The sequence below is a fragment of the Heloderma suspectum genome, chromosome 12 (assembly GCF_057233095.1).
Source record: "Heloderma suspectum isolate Gila_16-S chromosome 12, 16-S_ref, whole genome shotgun sequence".
Classification (NCBI taxonomy): domain Eukaryota; kingdom Metazoa; phylum Chordata; class Lepidosauria; order Squamata; family Helodermatidae; genus Heloderma; species Heloderma suspectum.
This window is the reverse complement of record NC_139469.1, coordinates 9,347,959-9,372,405: the sequence shown is the minus strand read 5'-3', so window position 1 is coordinate 9,372,405 and position 24,447 is coordinate 9,347,959. Positions and strand designations below refer to the sequence as shown.

At 44.6% G+C, this 24,447-nt stretch overlaps 1 protein-coding gene across 3 annotated transcripts in view; it reads right to left on the bottom strand.

Annotated features, from left to right (window-relative positions):
• SDK1 (sidekick cell adhesion molecule 1) overlaps positions 1-24,447 on the bottom strand; it is an 851,863-nt gene that overhangs the window by 131,448 nt on the left and 695,968 nt on the right. For all 3 annotated transcript variants that reach the window (XM_084818282.1, XM_084818285.1, XM_084818283.1), the window contains exons 24-28: positions 23,915-24,065; positions 21,001-21,238; positions 5,216-5,331; positions 3,589-3,778; positions 408-506 (exon numbers count right to left, since the gene is read on the bottom strand). In XM_084818282.1, coding sequence (XP_084674408.1) covers positions 408-506; positions 3,589-3,778; positions 5,216-5,331; positions 21,001-21,238; positions 23,915-24,065 — 794 coding nt within the window. The remainder of the gene's footprint in view (positions 1-407; positions 507-3,588; positions 3,779-5,215; positions 5,332-21,000; positions 21,239-23,914; positions 24,066-24,447) is intronic.

The window sequence follows — 24,447 nt, the reverse complement described above, 5'->3', positions numbered from 1 at the left end:
CACACAGCCTTCAGAATCTGGCTTGTTCATGAGCCCTGGCTTTGGAATGGGTGCATTCAAATTCTTGTTACTCACTAGTATGTTTTTGGTAATAAGGCTACTTGACTGGGATGAAGGCAGTGTAGGAAAGAGTAAGAGTAAAAGTAGCTAAGATTACAGGAGGGTGTTTTCATTCTTGGTTAATTGTAAAGAATACTTGGAGCACCTAGGGCAATAATTTCTCAGAGCCTGAGAACTTCTGAAGGTTTATGATAGCTAGAAAAAAAAGATGCATTATATGATTTACCTGAGTGTACTCAATACCCTGACCTTCTATGTAAAAAGTCTTCTAGTTATTAAAAGTGATAGGTAACATGATATGTCTAAGGCTGATGCCTTCAGTTTTGTCCCTGTTGCTTTTTACTTACCAAGAATAATTCCATTTGGCTCTTCAGGTGGCTGCCACACAATACGTAAGGATGTCAGCCTCACCTCAGGGAACACCAACCGCACTGGCGGGCCTGGGGCTAAAAAGATCAGAAGAAATACCAAAATGGCTGTTATAAATCCTGAACTTTTGAAGGCAAACACAAACCTGTTCTCCAGTTGTCTCTTTATACAGCAATCTCATATGCAAAAGGCTCCAGGTTCAATCTCTAGCATATCCCAGTTTCAAAAAAGGGATCAGGTAGCAGGTTATTTGAAAGACCCTTCTCCACCTGATACCTTGGACAGCCATTGTTGGTCAAAGAAGATAGTACTGGGTTAGATGGACAAATAATCTGATCTAGTATAAGGCAGATTCCGATGTGCCTAACTTACCTTTCACTTAGTAAACTAAGGACATCAATGTGGTTTTGAGTGCAAGAGACTATAGCAGCATATCCAAGGTTTCCTATGAAGAACTTCTAACAAGGTTTGATGTGTCTACTATGCTTTGCATGACATGGTGTGAAACCCCAAATAGAAAGGGTCTTAAACTAGTGCCTTGGATCAACAGTCTTGGTAAGGTAAGATAGGAGAGAAAGCTTTGGAATGATGGAGAACTGATCTTAGACCAGAAGAGACTGAAGAATATAAAATGCTAGCTATCTTTTAGGGTCAATATAGCAATCAATTCTTGTACTATTGCAGCTACACACAGATGTTTTACTGAACTAGTAAATATATTTACAATGATGAGTAAATATATTTACAATGAGGTTTTGACAAATGAGGTTTGGCCTCAGTGGGAATGAACATGCTGGAGCATATCTGAGGATCTCTGTGTGCTAATCAGAAGTTAAAGACATTTCATAACCCTGGTTATTATATACTACATCATATACTGGGGAGGTGTTAAATTACCCCAGGGAGAAGGTTATTTTCTGTGTCATTCCTTGACTGCTGAAGCTGAATAATATTCTCCAGCAAACTCCCAATTTGAATTGCCTTCTAATTTCACATATGCATTTCGAGCACCTCTGTTTGGCTATGAGCCTCAACGTGGGAGCAGGTGTGGATTTCCACAGACAGCAGGCAGGCAGTCGAATTACCTATATCAAGGACACCAGGAGGAGCTAATGATAATTTGCAAATCTAGAGGCACAGATATTCCCCTAAAGCTGAAATCCCTCCTCTACTTTCACCTATGATGCTTTTAATTAAATTGATCAGGGAGGAATCAAGCAGGCTTATGTCAGGAGTGAGGGGATGGAAGAACAAATAGCACCATTTGTCAACAAGTGCTCCAGGAAGGAAAATGATAAGATGGGTTGTCAAACACAAGCCCAAGAACATCTTGTTACATTGTGGTTAGCACACATATTTGTTTATCCAGCCCATCTGTATCCCAGAGAACAGTATACATGAAGTTATCCCATTTTGTCCTCCCGTAACCCTGTGAGACATTAGGCTCTGTCAAGGGCTACTGAGGCAAGAAGCAGGAACTGAGAGATCTAGGTACTGTTCCCTTGTTCGGTGAGCCACTGGGGCTATAAGTTGGAGCATTTTCTGGTCAGTACAGGATTCTTAAGGTCTGGAGTGACTCTGTCCACTCAGGCTTGCCATGGAAGAATAAAAAAGGCTTCTAATTTTAAGAAAATAAATCAGTATTTATGAGAAAGCATTTAGCAGGGGGTTGCTTGCAAAACATACTGTCCTTGGGATGGCATTTTGCACTGTCTACTCATGGTGTGGCATGGCTTTGTTTTTGCTTTTCAAAATAGTTTTAAATATGTGTACAATTACCTTTTTATTTCACTTGGCTTCTTTTATCCTCAACCCATTTGATTTTCTTAGACTATGAGCCCTTTTGGGACAGAACGAATGAACGAACGAACGAACGAACTAATTATTTATTACATTTCTATACTGCCCAATAGCTGAAGCTTTCTGGGCAGTCCACTATTAATAACAGAAAAAACTGCTACAAAGCTGCTCTGAGCCCCTGAGATAGGGTGGGATCTAAATCAAACAAACTTGTAAATAAATGAATAAAAAAGGGAATTTGCTACCCATGAATGTACCACTTTCAGTCTGACAATCCAAACTGTGTCCTCCTGAAAATGGTTTGAAACATGCCTTCTCCCAGCCCATATCCCTGCCTAGTGATGGACAGATTAGTGTATTTCCTGTCTGTTTCACTTTTGCATGTGTTCATTCCTAAGGCCATTCCATCCTATTTTTACATTGATTTGCATTTTTTAATATCTGCATAAAACATAATATTGAAACATATGCATTTCTAAATGTATTTTATCCTAAAATATGCATTTTGAGCCAAGAACTGCATCATAACATTTGGAGAAGTGCAAAATCTTTCCTATCTGCACATTAGCCCAGGAGGTATGGTTCTGGTCAGTTCGTATCAGAATTCACACAGATCAAATTCTGCCCTGCTCCCCTAACTAGCACCTATTTCTAAGGCCATCGAAGGTGGGGAGAAGTGGGCAATTGGTTCTGCAAAAAAATCCAGAGACGAGCCCTACAGCCACGCATCATCTTGACATCTGTGTGGCTAATGAATACACATTCCTTCAATAGGGCCCCAGAACGAGTTCCAGTCTTTTCAATATGTCAAACTCTAAATGGGAATTTCTCAGGCTTATGGAAAGTGTTTGAGAGTAGAACAAAATAATGTTTATGCACTAATTTTTGCAAAGGTCATTTTATTATTCTTTTGTTCAAGGTTGGTATATAGGCACACTCCTGGGATAGGAAACTCCACATCTCGCTCACGTTCAATCACAGCAAGGTTTGTTTATCACGTCCCATTATATTGCAGCTTTTTTTTTATTGCTATGATTGGATTTCTGTAGGAGTTCATAATTGGGCTGTAAAAATTTGCTTCAGGCTGGAACTGGCTGTAAAATACAAGGTTTTAGAGTGAAATGGTCTTTTTTGGCAATTACTAATAGGGGAAAAATAGGCTGCGATTTTGGGAGCAGATCCTCAGCTAGAAATTAATGGGACTGTGCATGTTTACATTCGGGGAGGATCTGGCTCTTTAAGATTAAAAATGTAATCAAGCTGACAGGATGCTAATATATTCTCCTTAAAAGTGTGCATAATGAAAGGTGTTCTTTTAAAACTAGATGGTTCCAATGGGACACATACACACCCACTCACCATCATCCTTGGTTCTCTCGAGGACCGGAGGAGAGCTGGCAACCCCATCCCCGATGCGTGTGAACGCCAGCACCTGAATCTCATACAGCACGTATTTCTGCAAGCCAGCCAGAAGGACGGAAAGTGTGTGGTTCCCTCTCACTAGCTGGCTGCTTAATTTGCTTTCCACATCTTTGGCCCTGAACAAAATCTGCAGAAGAGAGGATAATAAAAACATATGGGAAAAGGAGGAGGACCACTCCCTACTCCCCCAAATAGTAAGACTTTCCAGAAACAATATTTTTACAGGGCCAAATCCTTTGTGAGGAGGGAAGACTGCAGACTAGCTGTTCTTGAAATCCTATGTAGTAATACCAAACTCATTCATTCATTTCGTTTCTACCACCCATTAGCCAAAGCTCTCTGGGCAGTTCACGAAAAGTAAAACCCAAAATACCACATAATAAAAACGTTATATAAAATCATTAAGATACAAACATTTAAAACAATTTTAAACAGCTAAAAACAAATACTGGAACATGATAAAACAACGGACAAATGTATGTATCCTTATGTAGCCAAACAGAACCATTCATACATGAGACAGAGGTATCTGCATTGATTAGGGGAATTCCAAGTTTTGCAGAAGTACAAAACCCCCCAAGGTGGTGGTGGTGGGGAGAACCCAAACCAGCCTAATGTGGACTAGGCAGTGACTACAGCAACTTGTGGCCTTCCAGATGGTGTGGCCTACAATTTCCATCAGCCCTCGCCAGCATAGCCAATGGTTAGGGCTGAAGGGAGTTGTAGGCCAAAAAACCTGGAGGGCCACATGTTGCCCACCTCTGGACTACAGAATGCTGCAGTGTTGAAGGTCCCCCTTGTATCTGTTTATTTACTGGTTGCACAGTGGGAAGCAGGCCTCCAGACAGACCATGCTAACTTGTATAGTAGCATCATGTCCTTGGAGTCCCCAGCCGGTCTCCTGTGCTGGCTACATTCAGTTCCAAACCCACTGCTTCTCTTTAGCCAGATACACACAGGAAGAACACTGGTATCACTACTGCCCACATCCACACACCAATGGTATGTCTTGTCCAATAGCTAGTAGTCATCAGCCATAACAACAGCAACTCATTGACTGAGTATCTTCTAGCCATGAGTAAACGTTAGGAGAATACCTTAGATATTACCTAAACAATACATGAGAGACAAGTAATGTCATTCGATGTCTATTAAAACACTTTTATTTCCTTGAAATTTCAAATACATTACTGCATCTTCAGAAAGCGATATTCTGAGTAACATAAACAGGTAAAGGGAACATTTGTGACTGCTAGCTTCATATGTACAGATATATCTCCCTCCTGAAGTCTTAAGAGGCACAGCCCAGGAAGTGCTGTGCCATACAATTCTCCTGATTCCATGTTTCAGCTCTACATTAATAGTGATCCCTAAATTCCTTAGGACACAACCTGTTGCTTGAAATATAGGGGATCATCTATCAGATTGTATAGCTGGAATATATTGTACAGTCTTTTAGTTCAACTGCCAGGATTCAACACCTTAATGTTTTAACATAAAACATAGATAACAAAATTAGATTAAAATATTCTTATGCAAAGAGCACGAAAGGATCATGGTCTACCTTGTAGCCAAGAATGAGCCCATTCTGCTCGGGTTCAGGTACAGCTGCCCAGGTCAAGAGGATCTGAGTGGAGCTCACCGCTTCAGCTGACACATTCTCTGGGGGAGCCGAGGGAACTGCAAATGCCCAAATTAACAGGAATGAAAAGCTGGAGAATCCATTGATTCACTCACACACTTGTATTTCTTGGATCTCTTCAATCTCCAAAGATCAGTAGGCACTTGCACATAATAAAAATACCAACAAAACAGTCAGCACAAAAAAAGAAAAGGGAAAGGATATAAAGCCATTCATAAAATTATGAAAAGCAATAAAAACTCCCTTTTTAGCAGGGATGGGGAATCTGTGGCCCTCCAGATGTTACTGAACAACAGTTGCCATAATACTTCACCATTTGCCATGTTGGCTGGGGTTGATGGGAGTTGTAGGCCAGCAACATCTGGAAGGCTACAAATCCCTCATCCCTACTCTATGGAGAAGGAGGTTACCAAGAGCTGGTCTTAATTTATTTGAAGAACAGACATGGAGTGGGATCCCTAAGGGGGAATGATTCCAAACCATTCCAGCAGCCTTCTCCTACCTGGTGCCCTCCAGATGCATTAGACTATAAGTCCCATCATTCCCAGCCAGCACAGAGGACACCACATAGGGGCAGGCTGAATTCCAGATTAGGCCATGCTGCGGGAACCCTCAGCTTCTGAGGTGAGTTGGGTGGCTAGCAGAGATAACGCCTTTTCTGTGATGGCACCCTTACTGTTATATAGCCTCCCCAGGCACATTCACCAGACTCCCGTTGCTATTGCATTCCAGGTGCTGGTCAAAAACATTTCTGCTTCCTTAGCCTTTGGATGGCACTTGAAATATTAGGATTTTCTGCTGAAATATTTGCTGCTGTTCTATTTGGTCTGCTAAGTTGTTTTAATTGATTCTGTTGTGTGTGTGTGTGTGTGTGTGTGTGGTTTTGAAGACCTCCTCTCCTTGTAGGGCTGTCCAGTCCAAGTCCAATTTAAAAACAATGACCCATCAGAAGGGACAGCCCAGCAGCCTTGAAGTCACCCATTACCACATAGCACCTAGACAGCACCTGGGCAGGCAGGCACGCACACAGGTCACCTGGTTAGTCTTCCCTGCTATGGTGAGACATATTGTGCTGTATTTCTATTCAGATTATAGTAATTCTTTCTAAATTTTCACAGATATATGTATAAATTTGCAAATGCAGTTTTTATGGCAAACGGTTTTGCGGGATGCATTTCTTCCTTTTTGGCAATGCGTAAGGGGCTACCCCATTCATCCCCGGCCGGTGCTGCAGCGGTGCTCTCCAGGGTCTACCTGTTCTCTTGCCTACTCCTTTTAAAACACCATCTAAGCTAGTGGTCATCCCATTAAACTCAAACCTCAATGCTTATTAAGTGAACAGGGCACCCAAAAGTACAGGGTTTCAGCTGAAAACTTCTTAAAAAGGAGAACTAAACAAACACATCCCCCTTTAAAGGGAAGGCTGTAATTTAAAGGTCACAATAGGATTACTGTCACCAGCCTTTGCCTGATAGGGAAAAATCCAACATATTTTCACTGCATTACCTCTCCCTCCTATGCCTCTAAGCACCTTTAGGCAAGTTTAACACTACATAGTTAACACAATTAGATTTAGAGGTGGCTTTAAAGGTCTTGGAAGAGGTTTTATTCATTAGAGCCAGTGTAGTGTAGTGGTGAGAGTGATGGACTGGGAGCCGGGAGATCCAGGTTCTAGTCCCCACTTGGCCATGGAAGCTCACTGGGTGACTTTGGGCCAGTCACAGACTCTCAGCCCAACCTACCTCACAGGGTTGTTGTTGTGAGGATACAACGGTGAGGAGGAGGATAATGTAAGCTGCCTTGAGTTCCTTGCGAGAGGAAGAAAGGCGGGGTATAAATGCAATAAATAAATAAATAAATAATTCATTCATTCATTCTATGGCTTACGCCTTTGTCCCCAAGCTCCACATATCTCTATGTACCTGACATCCAGGGGGCACAATGACTCAAACATGTGCCATGCACCTGTCAAGCTTCAGAGACCATCCAAAGAAGAAGGGATTCTTCTAGAGGTCTTTTGAGATGACTGGGAGCAGGGGCAGGGGTTTTATTCTCAGTGCTAAAGTACTTATTTATTTAAAAGATTTCTAGGCCGCCTTTTAGGGGAAATCCTTCCAAAGTAGCACTAATCCAGATCCAGTAGCATGGCAACCTGGCAATGGATTGGCAAGGGGGCAGGGCTGGCATCAAGGGTAGGCATGGTTGGGCATCTGCCGAGGGCCCACACCCCAACAGGGGCCCGCTGATAAAAGCCCCCTGGAGGTGCTCCTCCTCTTCCTCTTTGCAACCTGCTTCTTCACCTGCCTCTCACTCTGGCCCCAGCAATGGTGGTGGTGAGAGGGAGCAGCAGCAGACGCCATGGCCCACTTGCTCCCTGGATCCCTGCCTGACAAGCAAGTAAGCGGAAGCAATGGTGAGAAAGAGGATGAGGAGCAAAAGCAGCTGGGGACAATGGCGGTGAGAAGGTAGACTCACTGAGGGAGGAGGCCCATAGACGGTGTCTTTCCCAAAGGCCTCCCAAAAACCTGGAGCCAGCACTGGAAGAGAGAGCCCTGCTCTGGAGGAGGGGTTTGTTCTCTCTCTCTCTCTCTCTGTGTGTTTTAGGGGGAGGATTCATGTGTGTGCTATTCTTTACAAAGCACACCCACACTACTATGCATTCTGATCCTGAAAAGGCGAACAGTCTATAAAAGGTACCTATGACACACTGCTATAACAATGGGAGCGTCAGTGGGAGAAGTCTCTAGATCTCATACTGCTTGTGGACTTCCTAGATGCATCTGGCTGACCGTTGTGGGAAGCAGGATTCTGACCTAGATGGACCCTTGGTCTGATCCATCAGGGCTCTTTTTATGTTCTTATGCACAGGGCCCCCATATCTTTAAATCTAGCACGGAATCTATCACAGTATCCTCATATCCACATATGGACACTCACAGGAAAAACAGCCACGATGCCCCAGCCTGCATCTCTGTGAGCTCCAGATTATCAAATAATTTGTTGCCAATTAGTTGGGTATGAGAAAGAAAGCTCCAATGCTCCTGCTGGCATCAGGGATTCTCTCCCCACAACCCACCGCCCTGTGCCTGTCCCAACACTGGGTTTTTTTTTTCAAGTTCTTTTAGATTTATCCCTCACAAGGATATAATTATGTTACAGGAATATAGATTGCCAGAAGCCATGAGTGCCTTTGGATGGCTGCCATGGCTTTCTCCGTAGATCTTCACAAACAGCAACTCCCACATGAATCACTTCTCTCAGAAAGACAGTGCACGAAAAAGAGGTGTGCCAGATTTCAGCGTAAAGAAAACGAGCAGTTCCACAGCCACGCTTATTCATATATTCATTTGTTTGATTTCACCATGCAAGAGGAACTATTTATTTTTATGGGGTGAAAAAACCCTTTGCTGTTTGTTTCTTTGGCTGAGAAACCAAAGCATCTTCCCCCCTCTGCCCTCCACCTCCCGTCAACACCTTGGATAGTTCAGATGAGGCTGAGACTGAAGCTGCCCTCACACATCTTTTTTAAAAATGTGCATAATGGAAGATTGCTGCTAGGGGGAGTCTAAGCCTAACAATGAACAGAATGTGGTGGTTTAAGAAAATCTCTTGGCATTGGCTAAGGCCATCTGAGACTTGAAGCTTGCATGGTGTGTGCCAGAAAGTTGCTAATCTGCCCTGTAATTGTTCGACATTCCACAGTGCTACTGCTTTCTTTCAATGAAGGTTCACGTCAAGATAAAGAGGAGGTGGTGACAATGAATGTTACGGTGATGGTGCAAAGGGCAGGCATGCACAAACACTTCCCTTTCAGGCTTTCAGTTAAATCCACAGAAGTCACAAGCCCACCTTTTCTCTTTTTCTTTTTTAGGGATATCATCCAATAGAAAAAACCATAGTTGATTAATCACATGGCTGGTCAATTAACTAATGAACTGCCATGGCATAAATTGCATATGAGAAAAAGAAAAGCTCTAAAGAAAAAGAAACTTTTGTTGATTTGTAGATGATGCACACATGTGTGGCAGCATGCATCGCTTCAGAAGAGGCATCCTGTGTTCCCTCACGCATAGAAAGGAATGCCTCTTTTAAGGTGGTGCTTGCCATCTGGAGTTTTAATATCTGCATTCAATATATTAGCCAATCAAAATGACTTTTAATGGATTAATCAATCAAACACTGCAGCCCTAATATTTTTTACAAGCCTGTCCACACATTCTTATAGCAGTGCCCCACTGTATACCACAGGGATTACCAAAAAGAAAAAGCAGCAGCAGCGATGGCAACTCTCTCCTAGCTTAATCAAAGCTTTCCTGTTCAGTCTCCTGGAAGAGATCCTCACCACTGACAACAAGGCAAGAGGTTGTTTTGAAAGGAAGCTTTCTTATACCAGGTCAGACTATTTGTCTACCCGGTCAGGCCCGGCCCTACTATTAGGCAGAGTGAAGCAGTCACCGCAGGCAGCAGAGGCTGAGAGGCGGTAGCAAGGTGTTGGTGGAGAGACCTGTGTGCCATGCAGCCTGCTCCATGCCCCCTAAGTTAACCTGCTGCCTTCAGGTGCAGTGGAGAGTGCTGTCCCATCATCACTACTAAGCACAGATTAATCTGCCCATCCAGTCAGTTTTTGTATGTGAAATGGGAGGGGGGACCATCTTGGTCTTTGCTTCAGGCAGCAAAAAGCCTTGGGCTGGCCCTGTACCTGGCCCATATTGGCTGCTCTGACTGGCACTGACTCTCCAGTGACTCAGTCATTTACTGTACATGCATGTTCTGTTATCCTATAACTTGATATTCCAGGGACTGAACCTAGGATCTTCTGCATACAAAGCATGCCTTCTACCATTGAGCTATGGCTCCTGCACTCCTGTGACACTGAAGGATGGAGGCATAATTCTGCATTCACAAAATATGAACAGGTCAGTCAGCCTGCACTGACTAGCAATGGCTTTCCAGGGTTTCAGATAGAGAGAGTTTTCCCAAGTCTCTGCTACCTGACCTTTCTAACTGGATATCCCAGGGATTAAACCTGGGACCTTCTGGCTACAAAGCATGTGCTCTACCCACCAAGCTACGGTTCCTTCACTCCTGCATCCTCTGACACTCACCAATACAGGCTGTAAATCTTCAAATAATGTCTCTAACTTCCCACCATCCAAGCACTTCCCTCTTTACCACTTGGCTACTTAATATACCCCCTACCTCCCACCCCCTACTGCATGTAGTAGTTCAGCAGACATTTATTAGTCTGCTCCAGAGCCATTTCTGATGATTAAAAAGTGCAACTTGTCATTTGTCTAATGCCAAAACCACAGGTGACAATATTGGGAGAGTCTGGAAATTCCCCTCAGCAAGATATGATTCATATGTTAGTGTAGTCCGTGATGATGACTCTGACATGTAGAAAGCAAGTCCCAAGAAGAGAGCGCAAAGAAAGGGTTAGGAGAACAAAGGACAGGAGAGGAGAGGAAAGCAGCAGCAAACAATACACACAAATATAGGAACATAGGAAGTGGCCTTATACGGAGTCAGACCATGGTCCATCTGGCCCTGTATTGTCAACACTGACTGGCAGCGACTCTCTGGGTTTCAGGCAGAATTCCTTCCTAGCCCTACCTGGAGATGCCCGGGTTTGAACCTGGGGCCTTTTACATGCAAGGCATGTGTCCTACCACTGAGCTACAGCCCCTCTCCTGATGTGAGAGCCCTGCTTCCTCTCAGTAACTCAGAAACAGCAGAACAGAAAAAGGGGGGAAAAATAGCCTATTGCTCCCCCCACCCCCGCTCCGCTGCCACTTAGGAATGCTTCCATGGGCTTTGCAGCATCTTTATCATTTTAACCTTAACCTGTGCTTTATTTGCAGACTGTCTCACTGAGGCAAGACAGACATCCCTGTCCTGACCTCCTTGACCGAAACACCGTCTTCTGTTGTAAATGTAGCCGGAGTTCCCCATCCATCCCATTATGAGTTTCAGAAGCAGCTCTAATGCTATTTTGCTCTTCTTTATCACAGAGTTGGTTTGAAAGATGAAGCATGAGCTGGATACTCCATTTCCACAAATAAGCACCTGTGAAATTAACTAGGTTACTGTCATAATGTGAAAGTTGTTTTTTGAAAGAAAGAAAGAAAGAAAGAAAGAAAGAAAGAAAGAAAGAAAGAAAGAAAGAAAGACATTTGTAAAAACTCTACAGGTTGTAAGAAGACTGTACCATTACACCAGCCTTCTCCCACCTGGTGCCCTTGAAATGTTTTGGACTACAACCCCATCATTCCTGATCATTGGCCATGCAGATGGGAGTTGTAGTCCAAAACATTTCAAGGGCACCAGGTAGGGGAAAGCTGCCCTAAAGTTTCCTTGTCTATAAGAATGATTAAAGTACTGTAAGCTCAAGTCATTCACTGCTGGAAATTTGGAGTGACATGGGGTTGCTGTAGGAGTATAATCGACACCACAAACCTAAATTTAGTAGTTGTTTGTGTTGTGGGTGGGGTAGTAAATTCTACCAAAGAATTCCCAGAACTTTCAGCAAACTACAGCTCCCAGACGTCTTTGTAGGTCCAGCGGTATTAAAACAACCTCCCTTTGTAGTGTAGACATGCCATCTGAATGCTACTCTGGCTCCAAAGTTTTGGGATGGCTTTGGGATGGAGAGCAGGAGCACACATCGTCCTGACACACTCCAAGGATTGGCTGAGGTGTGCTATACTCATGATTGCCTTCCAGAAGGATGGTCTGCACCTTGAATGGGTACAGAAACCTTGTTTCCACCAAAACCTTAATTCAGATGAACAGGAGCGGACGCAGCTCCGTAAGTTGCGTGAAATGGGCAGTTTAAAATATACACATTTGGACTGGTGGAGCAAGAGAGTGAAGGAGCATCTGGAAACTGAGAGGCAGTGCCCAGGGAGCTGACAGCATACATGCTTGCAGTGAAGATGGCGAAGAGAGACCCTGCAGGAGTTGGAGGTGATAAAGGATCTCCCTCACCGTGGGTTGCCACTATGCTGCTCACAACAATCCTTGGAGGTTTGCTGCAAGAGGATCCTACCTCTTCCCATCAGAAGGCCTAGGGATGTGTATCGTATAAGAGGGACACAAAAAAGGACATTCCTGGCACAAAGAGGGATTATATGATGACTTAAGGCAGGCTTCCTAAACAGTGGATTGCTGCCCGTTACCATCTGGCCCCATTATTGCAGTAAAGCAATACTGTAGTACTAGACCAAAGCTGTTTCCTGAATGTCAGTCTCAGAAAAGCTTGACCCTCGCCTGCCTCTGAGTGTGGCCATGATTATGGAATAGCTGCCTTTATCAGCCAAGTGGGCGGATGGGCACTCATGGGCTGGGGACCAGTGCCAGACTGAAGAATACAGAAGAGCAGCAGCAGCATGGCATACCTGAAATGAATTATTGTGTGAAAGAGAGAAGAAGCTTTCTTGAAAAAGCAAAAAGAAAAGAAGAAGAAGCAGCAGCAGCAGCAGCAGCTGCCGCAACCACCACCCAAGAATGTGATAATACAGTGGTGTTCTGCCTTCACTTGTATTCTGCCTTCACTTGTATTCTGCCTTCACTTGCATTCTTCACTTGTATTCCAGGACTCCCCCAACAAACTGAGGAAAATCTGCTCTGAACATAGTTGTCCTGCAGTTCTTCCCCATAGCAAAGTTAAACGCCTCCCGCTTGGGAGTGGACAGAGAAGATTCCCTCTGCACCTCCACCATGAGAATACATACCAGGGAAAGTAGTTTGTGGACTGCCAGTTTGGGGCACAGGTCACTGCTAGAGGCAGCCAGAGTTTTCTGGGCATGAAAAGACTCTCTTTTGAGAGCTTATGTATGAACTGGGCCAGAGTGAAATTAATTTGCCCCTATTTTGAAGCAGAAACCCAGTCCATTCAGACACAGGGAGCGAGAACTGACGTTTACTCCCCCACATCTCTTTCGTTGCCCTTATTTTTCTTTGTCAGATGCACCCCAGCCAGGAGTCCTTCACACACAAGCCCTATTTGCCCCAAGCCTGGTTTAGAATGCAACGTGTCTGAAAACTCCTAATAGGAGCAGCCAAGTACATTCTGATTTGACACTATTTGACGCTCAGCTACCAACCCAGGCACCCACATAAACAGTTCCTTTTCTAGTCAAGATCAAGGATTGTTCTGGATGCAAAGAATCCCAGCACTGGAAGCAGCACAATTGGGTTATCAAGCACAATCCCATACTCTAAAACAGATTATCCTAAAGCTAAACTATTTTGACAGGTGTCTTTTTGCCCTGAAAGCCTCCAGAGAAGCAGATGTCACAATCTCCGTAGGGAGCCTAGTCTATTGATGAATAGCTCTTATAGTTAGGAGCATTTTTCTTATTGATGAACCTAAGGCTGCAGTCCTATGCACACTGACGTAAGAGGAATTCCCAGCAATTAAAATAGAACTTCTGAGTAAACGGGCATAAGGGTGCACTCCATATGTTGCTTCCTGCAATTCTAGCCCTGTCCTTAGAGCAAGGGGCAGGCAACCTGGTGCCCGTCAGATGTTTTGGACTACAATTCCCAGAATCCCTGACCATTAGTCAAGCTGGCTGGGGCTTTTTGGAGCTATAGTCCTAAACATCTGGAGGGCATCAAGTTGCTTACCCCTGCATTAGAGGGTTGGATGATTAAATTGTATCCCATCTTCTTTTTGTCACATCCCCTGCCAACGAAGAACTTCCTTTTGCTGAACAGACTGATACCCCTACCTAGCTCAGGACTATCTACTAATTCTGGTGTGGGCTTCAAGGATTTCAGAAAGAGGTCTCTTTCAGGACTTCATAGTCAGATTTTTTATTTTAAAGTAGAGATGCTAAAAATCAGAGCTGGGCGGACCTCTGATATTCAAAGCATGTGCTCCGCTACTGAGCTGAAGTCCTTCCTAGGAAGATCCGTTTCCTTCAAAAGACCAGGTATTGCCTGTCACTGACAGGCACTGTATTAAGAGTGCATATCTAATATGGACTGGTTCCAATTCTGACTCACCAACTGCATGGTGGGGGAAAAGCTTTGTCTGGACTGCTGGTGGCCTTGGCAATCCACCCAGAACCCAAAGTCAAAAGGAGGTGCAAGAGTAGAGAGTAGCTTCCCGACTTCTCCATGCGGGTGATCTCACACCAGCCTTCCCCAGCCCGGTGCCCTCCAGATGTGTTGGACTAAAATTCTTGGTTGGCATATACCCCAGCCAGCTGGGAGTTGTAGTCCAATACATCTGGAGGGTACCAGGTTGGGGACAGCTGCCTTACCTGCTCAGCTGCTCAGCTCACTTTAAACAGATGTGTTGAGAATGTGGATCGGGTATAGCTTGTGGCAAAGAAGGAAGGACTTCTTCCCACAGGGCACAGTCAAACTATGGAACTTGCTACCACAAGACGCATCCCCTTCATGGATCACTGCCTTGTTGTGGCGAAGGGGCTTGCGTAACTCAGTGAAGCCATAAGCTATGCCGTGCGGGGCCACCCAAGACGGACAGGTCATGACAGAGAGTTCTGACAAAATGTGGTCCACTGGAGAAGGAAATGGCAACCCACTCCAGTATTCTTGCCAAGAAAACCCCATGGAACGTATCACAAGGCTAAAAGAGATGACGCTGGAAGATGAGCCCCTCAGGTCGGAAGGTGTCCAATATGCTACTGGGGAAGAGCAGAGGGTATTTCCAAGTAGCACCAGAAAGAGTGAAGCGGCTGGGCCAAAGCCGAAAGGACACTCAGCTGTGGATGTGTCTGGTGGTGAAAAGAAAATCCGATGCTGTAAAGAACAATATTGTTTAGGAACCTGGAATGTCAGATCAATGAATCAAGGTAAGCTGGAGGTGGTCAAACATGAGATGGCAAGATTGAACATCGACATCTTGGGAATCAGCGAACTAAAATGGACAGGCATGGGCGAATTTAATTCAGGTGACCATCATATCTACTATTGTGGGCAAGAATCCCTTAGAAGAAATGGAGTAGCACTCATAGTCAACAAAAGGGTGGGAAAAGCAGTACTGGGGTACAATCTCAAAAATGATAGAATGATCTCAGTACGAATCCAAGGCAAACCATTCAACATAACAGTAATTCAAGTCTATGCCCCAACCACTGAGGCCGAAGAAGCTGAGGTTGATCGGTTCTATGAAGACCTACAACACCTTCTAGAACTAACACCAAAAAAAGATGTCCTCTTCATCATAGGGGATTGGAATGCTAAAGTAGGAAGTCAAGAAATCACCGGGATAACAGGCAGGCATGGCCTTGGTGTACAAAATGAAGCAGGACAAAAGCTAATAGAGTTTTGCCAAGAGAACATGCTGATCATAGCAAACACTCTTTTCCAACAGCACAAGAGGCGACTCTACACATGGACGTCACCAGATGGTCAATATCGAAATCAGATTGATTATGTCCTTTGCAACCAAAGATGGAGAAGCTCCATACAGTCAGTAAAAACAAGACCTGGAGCTGACTGTGGCTCAGATCATGAGCTGCTTCTTGTTGCAAAATTTTGGCTGAAATTAAAGAACGTAGGGAAAACCACTAAACCGTTCAGGTATGACCTAAATCATATCCCTGATGAATATACAGTGGAGGTGAGGAATAGATTTCAGGGATTAGACGTGATAGACAGAGTGCCTGAGGAACTATGGACGGAGGTCCGTAACATTGTTCAGGAGGCAGCAACAAAATCCATCCCAAAGAAAAAGAAATGCAAGAAAGCCAAGTGGCTGTCTGATGAGGCTTTACAAGTAGCTCACGAAAGAAGGGAAGCGAAAAGCAAGGGAGAAAGGGGAAGATATACCCAACTGAATGCAGAGTTCCAGAGAATAGCAAGGAGAGACAAGAAGGCCTTCTTAAATGAACAATGCAAAGAAATCGAGGAAAACAACAGAATGGGAAAGACTAGAGATCTCTTCAAGAAAATTGGAGATCTCAAGGGAACGTTTTGTGCAAAGACGGGCATGATAAAGGACAAAGAAGGCAGGGACCTAACAGAAGCAGATGAGATTAAGAAGAGGTGGAAAGAATACACAGAAGAACTATACAGGAAAGATCTGAATCTCCCTGATAGCCATGATAGTGTGGTCACTGAACTTGAGCCGGACATCCTAGAGAGTGAAGTCAAGTGGGCCTTAGGAAGCATTAGTAACAACAAAGCTAGTGGAGATGACAGTATTCCAGCTGAGCTATTTAAAATCCTAAAAGATGATGCTGTTAAAGTGCTGCATTCAATATACCAACAAATCTGGAACACTCCACAGTGGCCACAAGACTGGAAAAGGTCAGTTTACATTCCAATTCCAAAGAAGGGCAACGCCAAAGAGTGTTCAAACTACCGCACAATTGCGCTCATTTCACATGCCAGCAAGGTGATGCTCAAAATCCTACAAGCTAGGCTTCAGCAGTATGCGAACCGAGAACTACCGGAAGTACAAGCTGGGTTTAGAAGAGGCAGAGGAACTAGAGATCAAATCGCCAACATTCGCTGCATCATGGAGAAAGCAAGAGAATTCCAGAAAAATGTCTATTTCTGCTTCATTGACTACGCTAAAGCCTTTGATTGTGTGGATCACAACAAACTGTGGCAAATTCTGAAAGTGATGGGAGTACCAGACCACCTTACCTGTCTCCTGAGAAACCTGTACGAGGGTCAAGAAGCAACAGTAAGAACCAGACATGGAACAACCGATTGGATCAAAATTGGGAAAGGAGTACGACAAGGCTGCATATTGTCACCCTGCTTATTTAACTTATATGCAGAGTACATCATGAGAAATGCCAGGTTGGATGAATCGGAGGTCGGAATTAAGATTGCTGGGAGAATTATCAACAACCTCCGATATGCAGACGATACCACCCTAATGGCAGAAAGCGAAGAGGATCTAAAGAGCCTCTTGTTGAGGGTGAAAGAGGAGAGTGCAAAAGCTGGTTTGAAACTCAACATTAAAAAAACTAAGATCATGGCATCTGGCCCCATCACTTCCTGGCATATAGAAGGGGAAGAAATGGAAGCAGTGACAGATTTTACTTTCTTGGGCTCCAAGATCACCGCAGACGGTGACTGTAGCCATGAAATTAAAAGACGCTTGCTCCTTGGGAGGAAAGCTATGGCCAACCTAGATAGCATAGTAAGAAGCAGAGACATCACCTTGCCGACAAAGGTCCGTCTAATCAAAGCTATGGTTTTCCCAGTAGTAATGTATGGCTGTGAGAGCTGGACTATAAGGAAGGCTGAGCGCCGAAGAATTGATGCTTTCGAACTGTGGTGCTGGAGAAGACTCTTACGAGTCCCCTGGACTGCAAGGAGGTCAAATCAGTCCATCCTAAAGGAAATCAACCCTGAGTGCTCATTGGAAGGACAGATAATGAAGCTGAAGCTCCAATATTTTGGCCACCTAATGCGAAGAGAAAACTCCCTGGAAAAGACCCTGATGCTGGGAAAGACTGAAGGCAAAAGGAGAAGGGGACGGCAGAGGATGAGATGGCTAGATAGCATCACGGATGCAATGAATATGAACTTGAGCATGCTCCGGGAGACAGCGCAGGACAGGAAGGCCTGGCGTGCTATGGTCCATGGGGTCACGAAGAGTCGGACACGACTGAACGACTGAACAACAACAACAACCACAAGACGTAGAGATGGCCACCAATTTGAATGGCTTTAAAAGGGGGTTAGACAAACTCCTGGATGAGAAGGCTATCAATGGCTGCTAGTCCTGATGGCTATATGCTATCTCCAGTGTCAGAGGCAGTCTATGTACACCAGTTGCTGGGGAACATGGGCAGGAGGGTGCTGTTGCACTCATGTCCTGTTTGTGGGTTTCCCATGGACACCTGGTCATCCACTCTGTGAACAGAATGATGGACTAGATGGACCCTTGGTCTGATCCAACAGGGTACTTCTTATGATCTTATTTATTTAAAAGATTTATATCCCGCCTTTTGCTTGAATAATCCTCAAGGCAGTTTACATTCTCCTGGCTGTTGGATGGGTCCAGTCTGTGGTTCCTTTCTACTCTGCTGACCCAGGGAAACTGACAGTGTTTTTCTGGCAGGAAAGGGGGAACCAAGCTCCCTCCAGCTGGTCCTTCTTTGGCCAAGGATGCTCTTCCTGAAAGGCAGGCAACTTCTCAATGCCCCTTGGTCCCCTGGCCATATGATCGCTGCACAACTTGAAATTGATGGGCCATTTGAAATGGTTATAATTGAGCTGTTGAACCCATTAACATTGGCACATCTAAATCAGATTCAAACCACAAACTCCTGTTTCTGTGGTTTTAGGACTGGACTGTCCCTAAACCCAGCTGCAGTACTTGCCATTTTCTACAAGTCCTACAGGGAAGCAGTGAAACCCTTGAATGGGTTTGCACAGCACACTGATGCTGCAAAATGGGCCATCAGTGTGTCATACTTATTATAATCATCACGATCGCCCATTCCCTCCCACCTCTGCTGGAGAGTAAGCATCCTGCCATGGTTTCTTTGGCTTTAATTGATTCCTTCCTCCAACAGTAATGAAAATATGCAAATTTGAGAATGCCAAGCCATTTATAACAAAAAAGAGGCCGAAATCCTGTTTAAAGTGATAAATGGGACCTAGTCCTCACCATGCAGCAGTGGCCATCCTCTGTATGATTATGGAGACAAATTGCAAATACAACCTCAGCTCATTGTGCAGGTTAGCTACGATGGTGATTTACTTCCACTATTGAATACTTAATTCAAGAAAGGTCAGTCCACTCAATTATTCACCCACAGGAGAAAGGTAAATTACGTTGGATGCATGTGGGATGGAACTGAGAAAGGAGCCTTGTTTGAAGTTATCTAGATAACAGCTTAATAACTAGCTTCTGCAGATGCTAATGAGCTACCATTGCTTATCCTTGCCTGGCCACTGTGGAGGCTGTTTTCTTCTGGCAGTCCCAGAGCCTGCCTTGCAGAGATCTGTACTTGCAAAATCTGGACCACCCAACTAAGCATGCTGACTGATGACACATGGAGAATGGTTTGCTGGTAAGATATATGTGCTGGAGCAGGGGGCAGAGAGCAAAAGAATGGACAGGTCTTGAAACATTGTCACAATGTTTCTCCTGACTAACGAGCAACTAAGGCAGTGGGGAATCTCAGGCCCAAATCTGGCCCCACTGGGGTCCAATCTGGCCCGCTGGGGTTCCCCATAAGACAACACCCCATTCTCCCAGCCCCACTCTCCATGGCTGGCCCTACCATTAGGCAAAGTGAAGCAGTTGCTTCTGGTGGCAAACACTGAGAGATGGCAGCAAGGTGTTGCAGAAGGGAAAAGTGGGCCATGAGGCCCACTCTGTGCCCCTAAGGTCAGCACTGAAGGCAGATTCATCTGCCAGCCCAGTCGAAAATGGGATGGGAGAGGGCACCATCATGTTTTCTGCTTCAGGCAGCAAAATGTCTTGGGCCAATCCTGCCATCCTCTTTTCCCCGACCACCAATTGTGTATTGGTTTTCCAGCTTCTGTGCAGTTTTTCCCCATTCTAAAAGGTTGAAATGCCTCTCCTAAGGCATAGTTCCTTGCAGAAAAAAGCTTTAAGCTGGTATTTTGGCCCCACCCCCTTTCCCCGCCCTCTTGGCTTTCTCCACCCACCACTGGAATATGGCCGGCAAGAGCTTCTCCAAAAAGGAACTCAGGCCTCAGGCTGAATGAGGATCCTCACTACTGAGCTAGGGGGAGGCAGTCCTTAGACCAGTCATTCCCAGAGCTGGTGCTCTCTGACTTGAGGGGACTGCATGCGAGCAGGCCATGAGAAAGAAACCAGTTTCATAGCTAAGGGCTCCTGAGGCTCTAAGATTTTCCACCAGGCTCCTGGTAATCAAATAAGACAGGAGTTTTGCTCTCTCCCCAATGCAGGGAAGGAGCAGTAAGACTCAGAGCTGATCACCCTCTGAGTGGGTCACTGTTCTGGGCAGGTTTCTTTCCCACTGAGATCACTGAATAAGGTTAAAAATGCATCTGGAAACTTTGGGGACATGGGGGAAAGCAGTGGCAGTGGTGGTGGTGCGATTTTGAGCAGGAAAACGGCCAGCTGGGAATGGGTTGAGCACTACCACCGCCACCCACTCCTATGCAAAAAGCTGCCATCTCCTAAGGCTGCTTTTCATTAAAAAGAAAAAGAATTGTCAGGGCATCTTTTCATAAATGTGCAGGGAACAGGTAGTTTAAGAAGACCCCTGCTGGATCAGACCAAAGGTTTATCTAGTCCAGCATCTTTGTTCCCACAGTAGCCAACCAGATGCCCCCAGGAAGGCCACAAACAGGACATGCAGGCAACCGGTCTCCACTGCTGACTGTCCTCACCATCTGATACTCAAAGACAGACTTCCTCTGAACATGGAGCTCCCATGTAGCCATCACTGCTAGTAGCCATTGATAAACAACAACTCCTCCATGAATTTGTCTAATCCACTATTATTTATATGTATTTTTAAGGTTTTCAAACAACAGCAGAGATACAAAACTAATCTTTGAACTCTGATCTCTTGTGCCCAACACCCCAGTGCAAGAACTGAGTTTGCTTCTCTCAGTGCCAAACACATACCAGATAACTGTATTTGACTGTATTTGCCTACAGCATGGAAATGTACATCAGGTCAGTAGAATATCAGAAGCAAAAGAAAATATATACCCCCCACAACAATAGCAATTACTCAGACTCCTTTCCCACAACTTACCTGATTCCCGTGTGCGACCTCGCACCACGTCACTCCAGGGTCCTGCCCCGATGGCATTGAAGGCTTGGATTTGCAGTTCGTATTCTTTCCACTCCTCTAGATCCTCAAGTGTGTGTTCCCTCTCCAGCCGGTTGCTGATGACCTTGGTCAGTACAGAAGACTGCTTGTCCAAACACCAGTATTTGATTCTGTAACCTACCGACTCAGGGTTCCCATTATACTGAGTGTCAGGCAGAGGCTGGGCACAGACATAAAGGCAGCAGGTTAATGATGGGTCAGATGGACATCTGTGATGCTTAAGGTGTGTTTCATGGCCTTTAAAATAATAATAATAATAGTAATAATAATAATAATAATAATCGTGATGATGATAATAATAATGATGATGATGATGATGATAATAATATTGTTTGATCGTTCCGTTGACAAAAAGTTGGTATTCCTTAGGGATAGGTGAAGGAGCAATGTTTGAGATCCCTAGGATTCTCCAAATATCATCTCGTGCCTGATTCTTGTTTGCATTTGTGATTGCTGCTCGCTCTGTGCGAACATGAAAACTGCGCAAATCAAGCAACGATTGAACGTGAGATTTCTGCAACTTTCCCCAAATTTGTGCAACTTTCTTCCATAAACTAAAGCCAGGATGATTCAGTCTATAGGGAAATTTGCACAAAATCAAACCGGGAAACTTACGCAAATCGAATGCAAGAACATGTCTAGCACTTTGCGAACCTTTTTGGTGGAGACGTGCTCGCAGCTTCGAGCAGGGCATGCTCCCGAGTTTTGCGAGCAGAACCAAAATTCTCGAACATCCCTAGTATTTCTACCACAGGGGGTATGTGTGCAGCACCCCCCTTGTTTCTAAATGAACCTTTAAACCTTGGATGTTCATTTAAATCTTAAATGAATGTGAGCCAATCTTCATTTTTGTAAATTGGAGCTATTACTGTTGTTACTTTAAATGTTTCATTCCCCTGTTTAAGTTAATTATATTTTATTGTTTTATATTTTTTTCTTGTGATCCGCCTTGAGAAGTATTAAAATATTTTAATAATAATAATAATAATAATAATAATAGGAGAAGGAGGAAATCCAATACACTAATATCAACCTCATTCTCCACATGTGGATCTCTGTGTAGCCAAAGCAGCATCCCCTTCCCACGCAAGAGGGAGGTATCAGCAGGCTTGGGTAATTTTTTTTTTAAGGAAAAAATCCTAAGGGGGTGAGGAAGGGAACCAGAATGGCCCAGTGAGGACTGAGCATCACATCAGCACAACTGCTATGCAAGTTGCAGATAACTACATCTGCCTTTGCCTTGAACACAGCAAGTACAGAGTACTTCAAGTACATTGAAATGAGGCCTTAATTCATGGGTGTCAGAACCTCCAGGGTAGATGGTTCTTTGCGAATTATTATTAAAGTCATAGAAATGTACCTCACTTGGGTAGCAACAATATTCATGCAGTTAATTGCAAAGTCACATGGAGCACGCCTTTCATCTCAGCCTGCCTCACTGGCTTGCTGCCTATTAATCCATTTTCCACACTTATAACAACATCCCGCCTCTTTGACTGGGATCCAAAGAGCTACTTTAGGCACACGCCAGGAGATCTGGATGCATCTGCTGGGATGTGTGACTTGTTTTTCCTTGAAGAGCAGACTCCCACAGCATATGCCAAACAAGAGAAGAAATGAATCCCTTGCTATTATACGAATACCCTGATGATTTTGGAGAAGAATTCACAGGAGTCCTGGGCATTTGGGAAACGTTTCCTTCATTGCAAGGAGAGAGAGCTACTGCGGATTAAATTTTACCTAGGGAAATTTAGGAGCATATTATGTGTGTTGTGGAGAGGACCAGCAAGAAATCGCCTTGGAAAGGCTGCAAGAGGAACAGCTGAAGAAACTGGAATATCTGAATGACTTCCAGTTGGATAGGGGTGGGTACAGAAGTCAAAGGCACATGATAAATCCATTTATCAATGGCCCTGCACCTTATCACCCCATTCCAGAGTTAATCACTTAGCTCTGTAATCTATCACATGGATATAACCTCCACATTGGCACTGTTTTCCTAGGTGAAGAAAAAAAAACCTTTTGCAGTTTAAAACTTTTAGGACGCAATCCTGTGCATGTTTAGAAGAAAGTCCTACAACTCCCAGCATTCCTCCACCAGCAATGCTGGCTGCGGAATGCTGGGAGCTGTAGAACTTTTCTCTCTCTCGAAACATTTATAGGATTGCACCCTTAGCAACTTGAAATGAAAGCAGCTCTCATGATAAGAGCTGTATGGCCATAAATAAAGAGGCAGCATCTGGTCTATTCCAATTGCATCACATTGAAAATCGCTGGTTATACTTCTATTATTTGGTCCATTTGTGAGCAGATCCTATTCAAGGACATAGCTGGAAATGTGGTGCTTAGATCAAAACCTGCCAGAGCGCAGATAGGAAATTGTGGGGACGTAAGGTATGATGTTAGTATTTGGGGGTTGGGGGGAAGGATATAGTTGTTGCTGCAGATACACTGAGAAGTTGTTTGTGGATTTTGGATTCCTTGGCTAGGGGAAAAATTAAAATGCCATTCCTTCTTATACAGAGTTCAGTTGCCATCAACTTGATGGCAACTTGATGGTCCAGTTGCCATCAACAGTTGCCATCAGAGAGCCAGTGTGGTGTAGTGGCGAGAGTGTTGGACTGGGAGCTGGGAGATCCGGGTTCTAGTTCCCACTCGGCCATGGAAGCTCACTGGGTGACTTTGGGCCAGTCACACACTCTCAGCCCAACCCACCTCACAGGGTTGTTGTTGTGAGGATAAAATGGAGAGGAGGAGGATAATGTAAGCCGCCTTGGGTTCCTTGCAAGAGGAAAAAAGGCAGGATATAAATGCAATAATAAATAAATAAACTTACCACCCAGCGGACCCACACGCTAGTCTCACTGGCAGTGCGCACGGTTACACTACCCGGTGCAATGTCTGGCGGTGCCTGGAGTGTTTGGATGACACGAGACGGCTGGCTGAGTGGACTTTGCCCAACAACATTCGCCTGTCTCATTCTGAACCTGAAGGGCAGAAAAGGGCACAAACACACAGTACAGAGAGGTTTACAGGCGCAAGTGTGCATGAGAACAGAATCCCTGGCAGCCCTAGACCATTGCTGCGAACTTTATAAAGGTGACAAACACCAACATCCTTCAGCTTCAGTGGTAAATGACAGATGACGCTGTGGCCTGCTCTGGAACACTGGGGAGACTTTCGGGATACAAACGTTTACTCAAGACGTTAATTTAGATTTGCTAACTCAAATAGTAAAAACAATCATGATGGCCCATCAAAAAGCACCAGTAGGAACCATAATTTGGCCAGGGGATTGAGAACACAGCAACATCCCTGCTACCAGCAATTACTTTGGAGGGAAGGAACAGAAGAGAGAGAGGGGCAGGT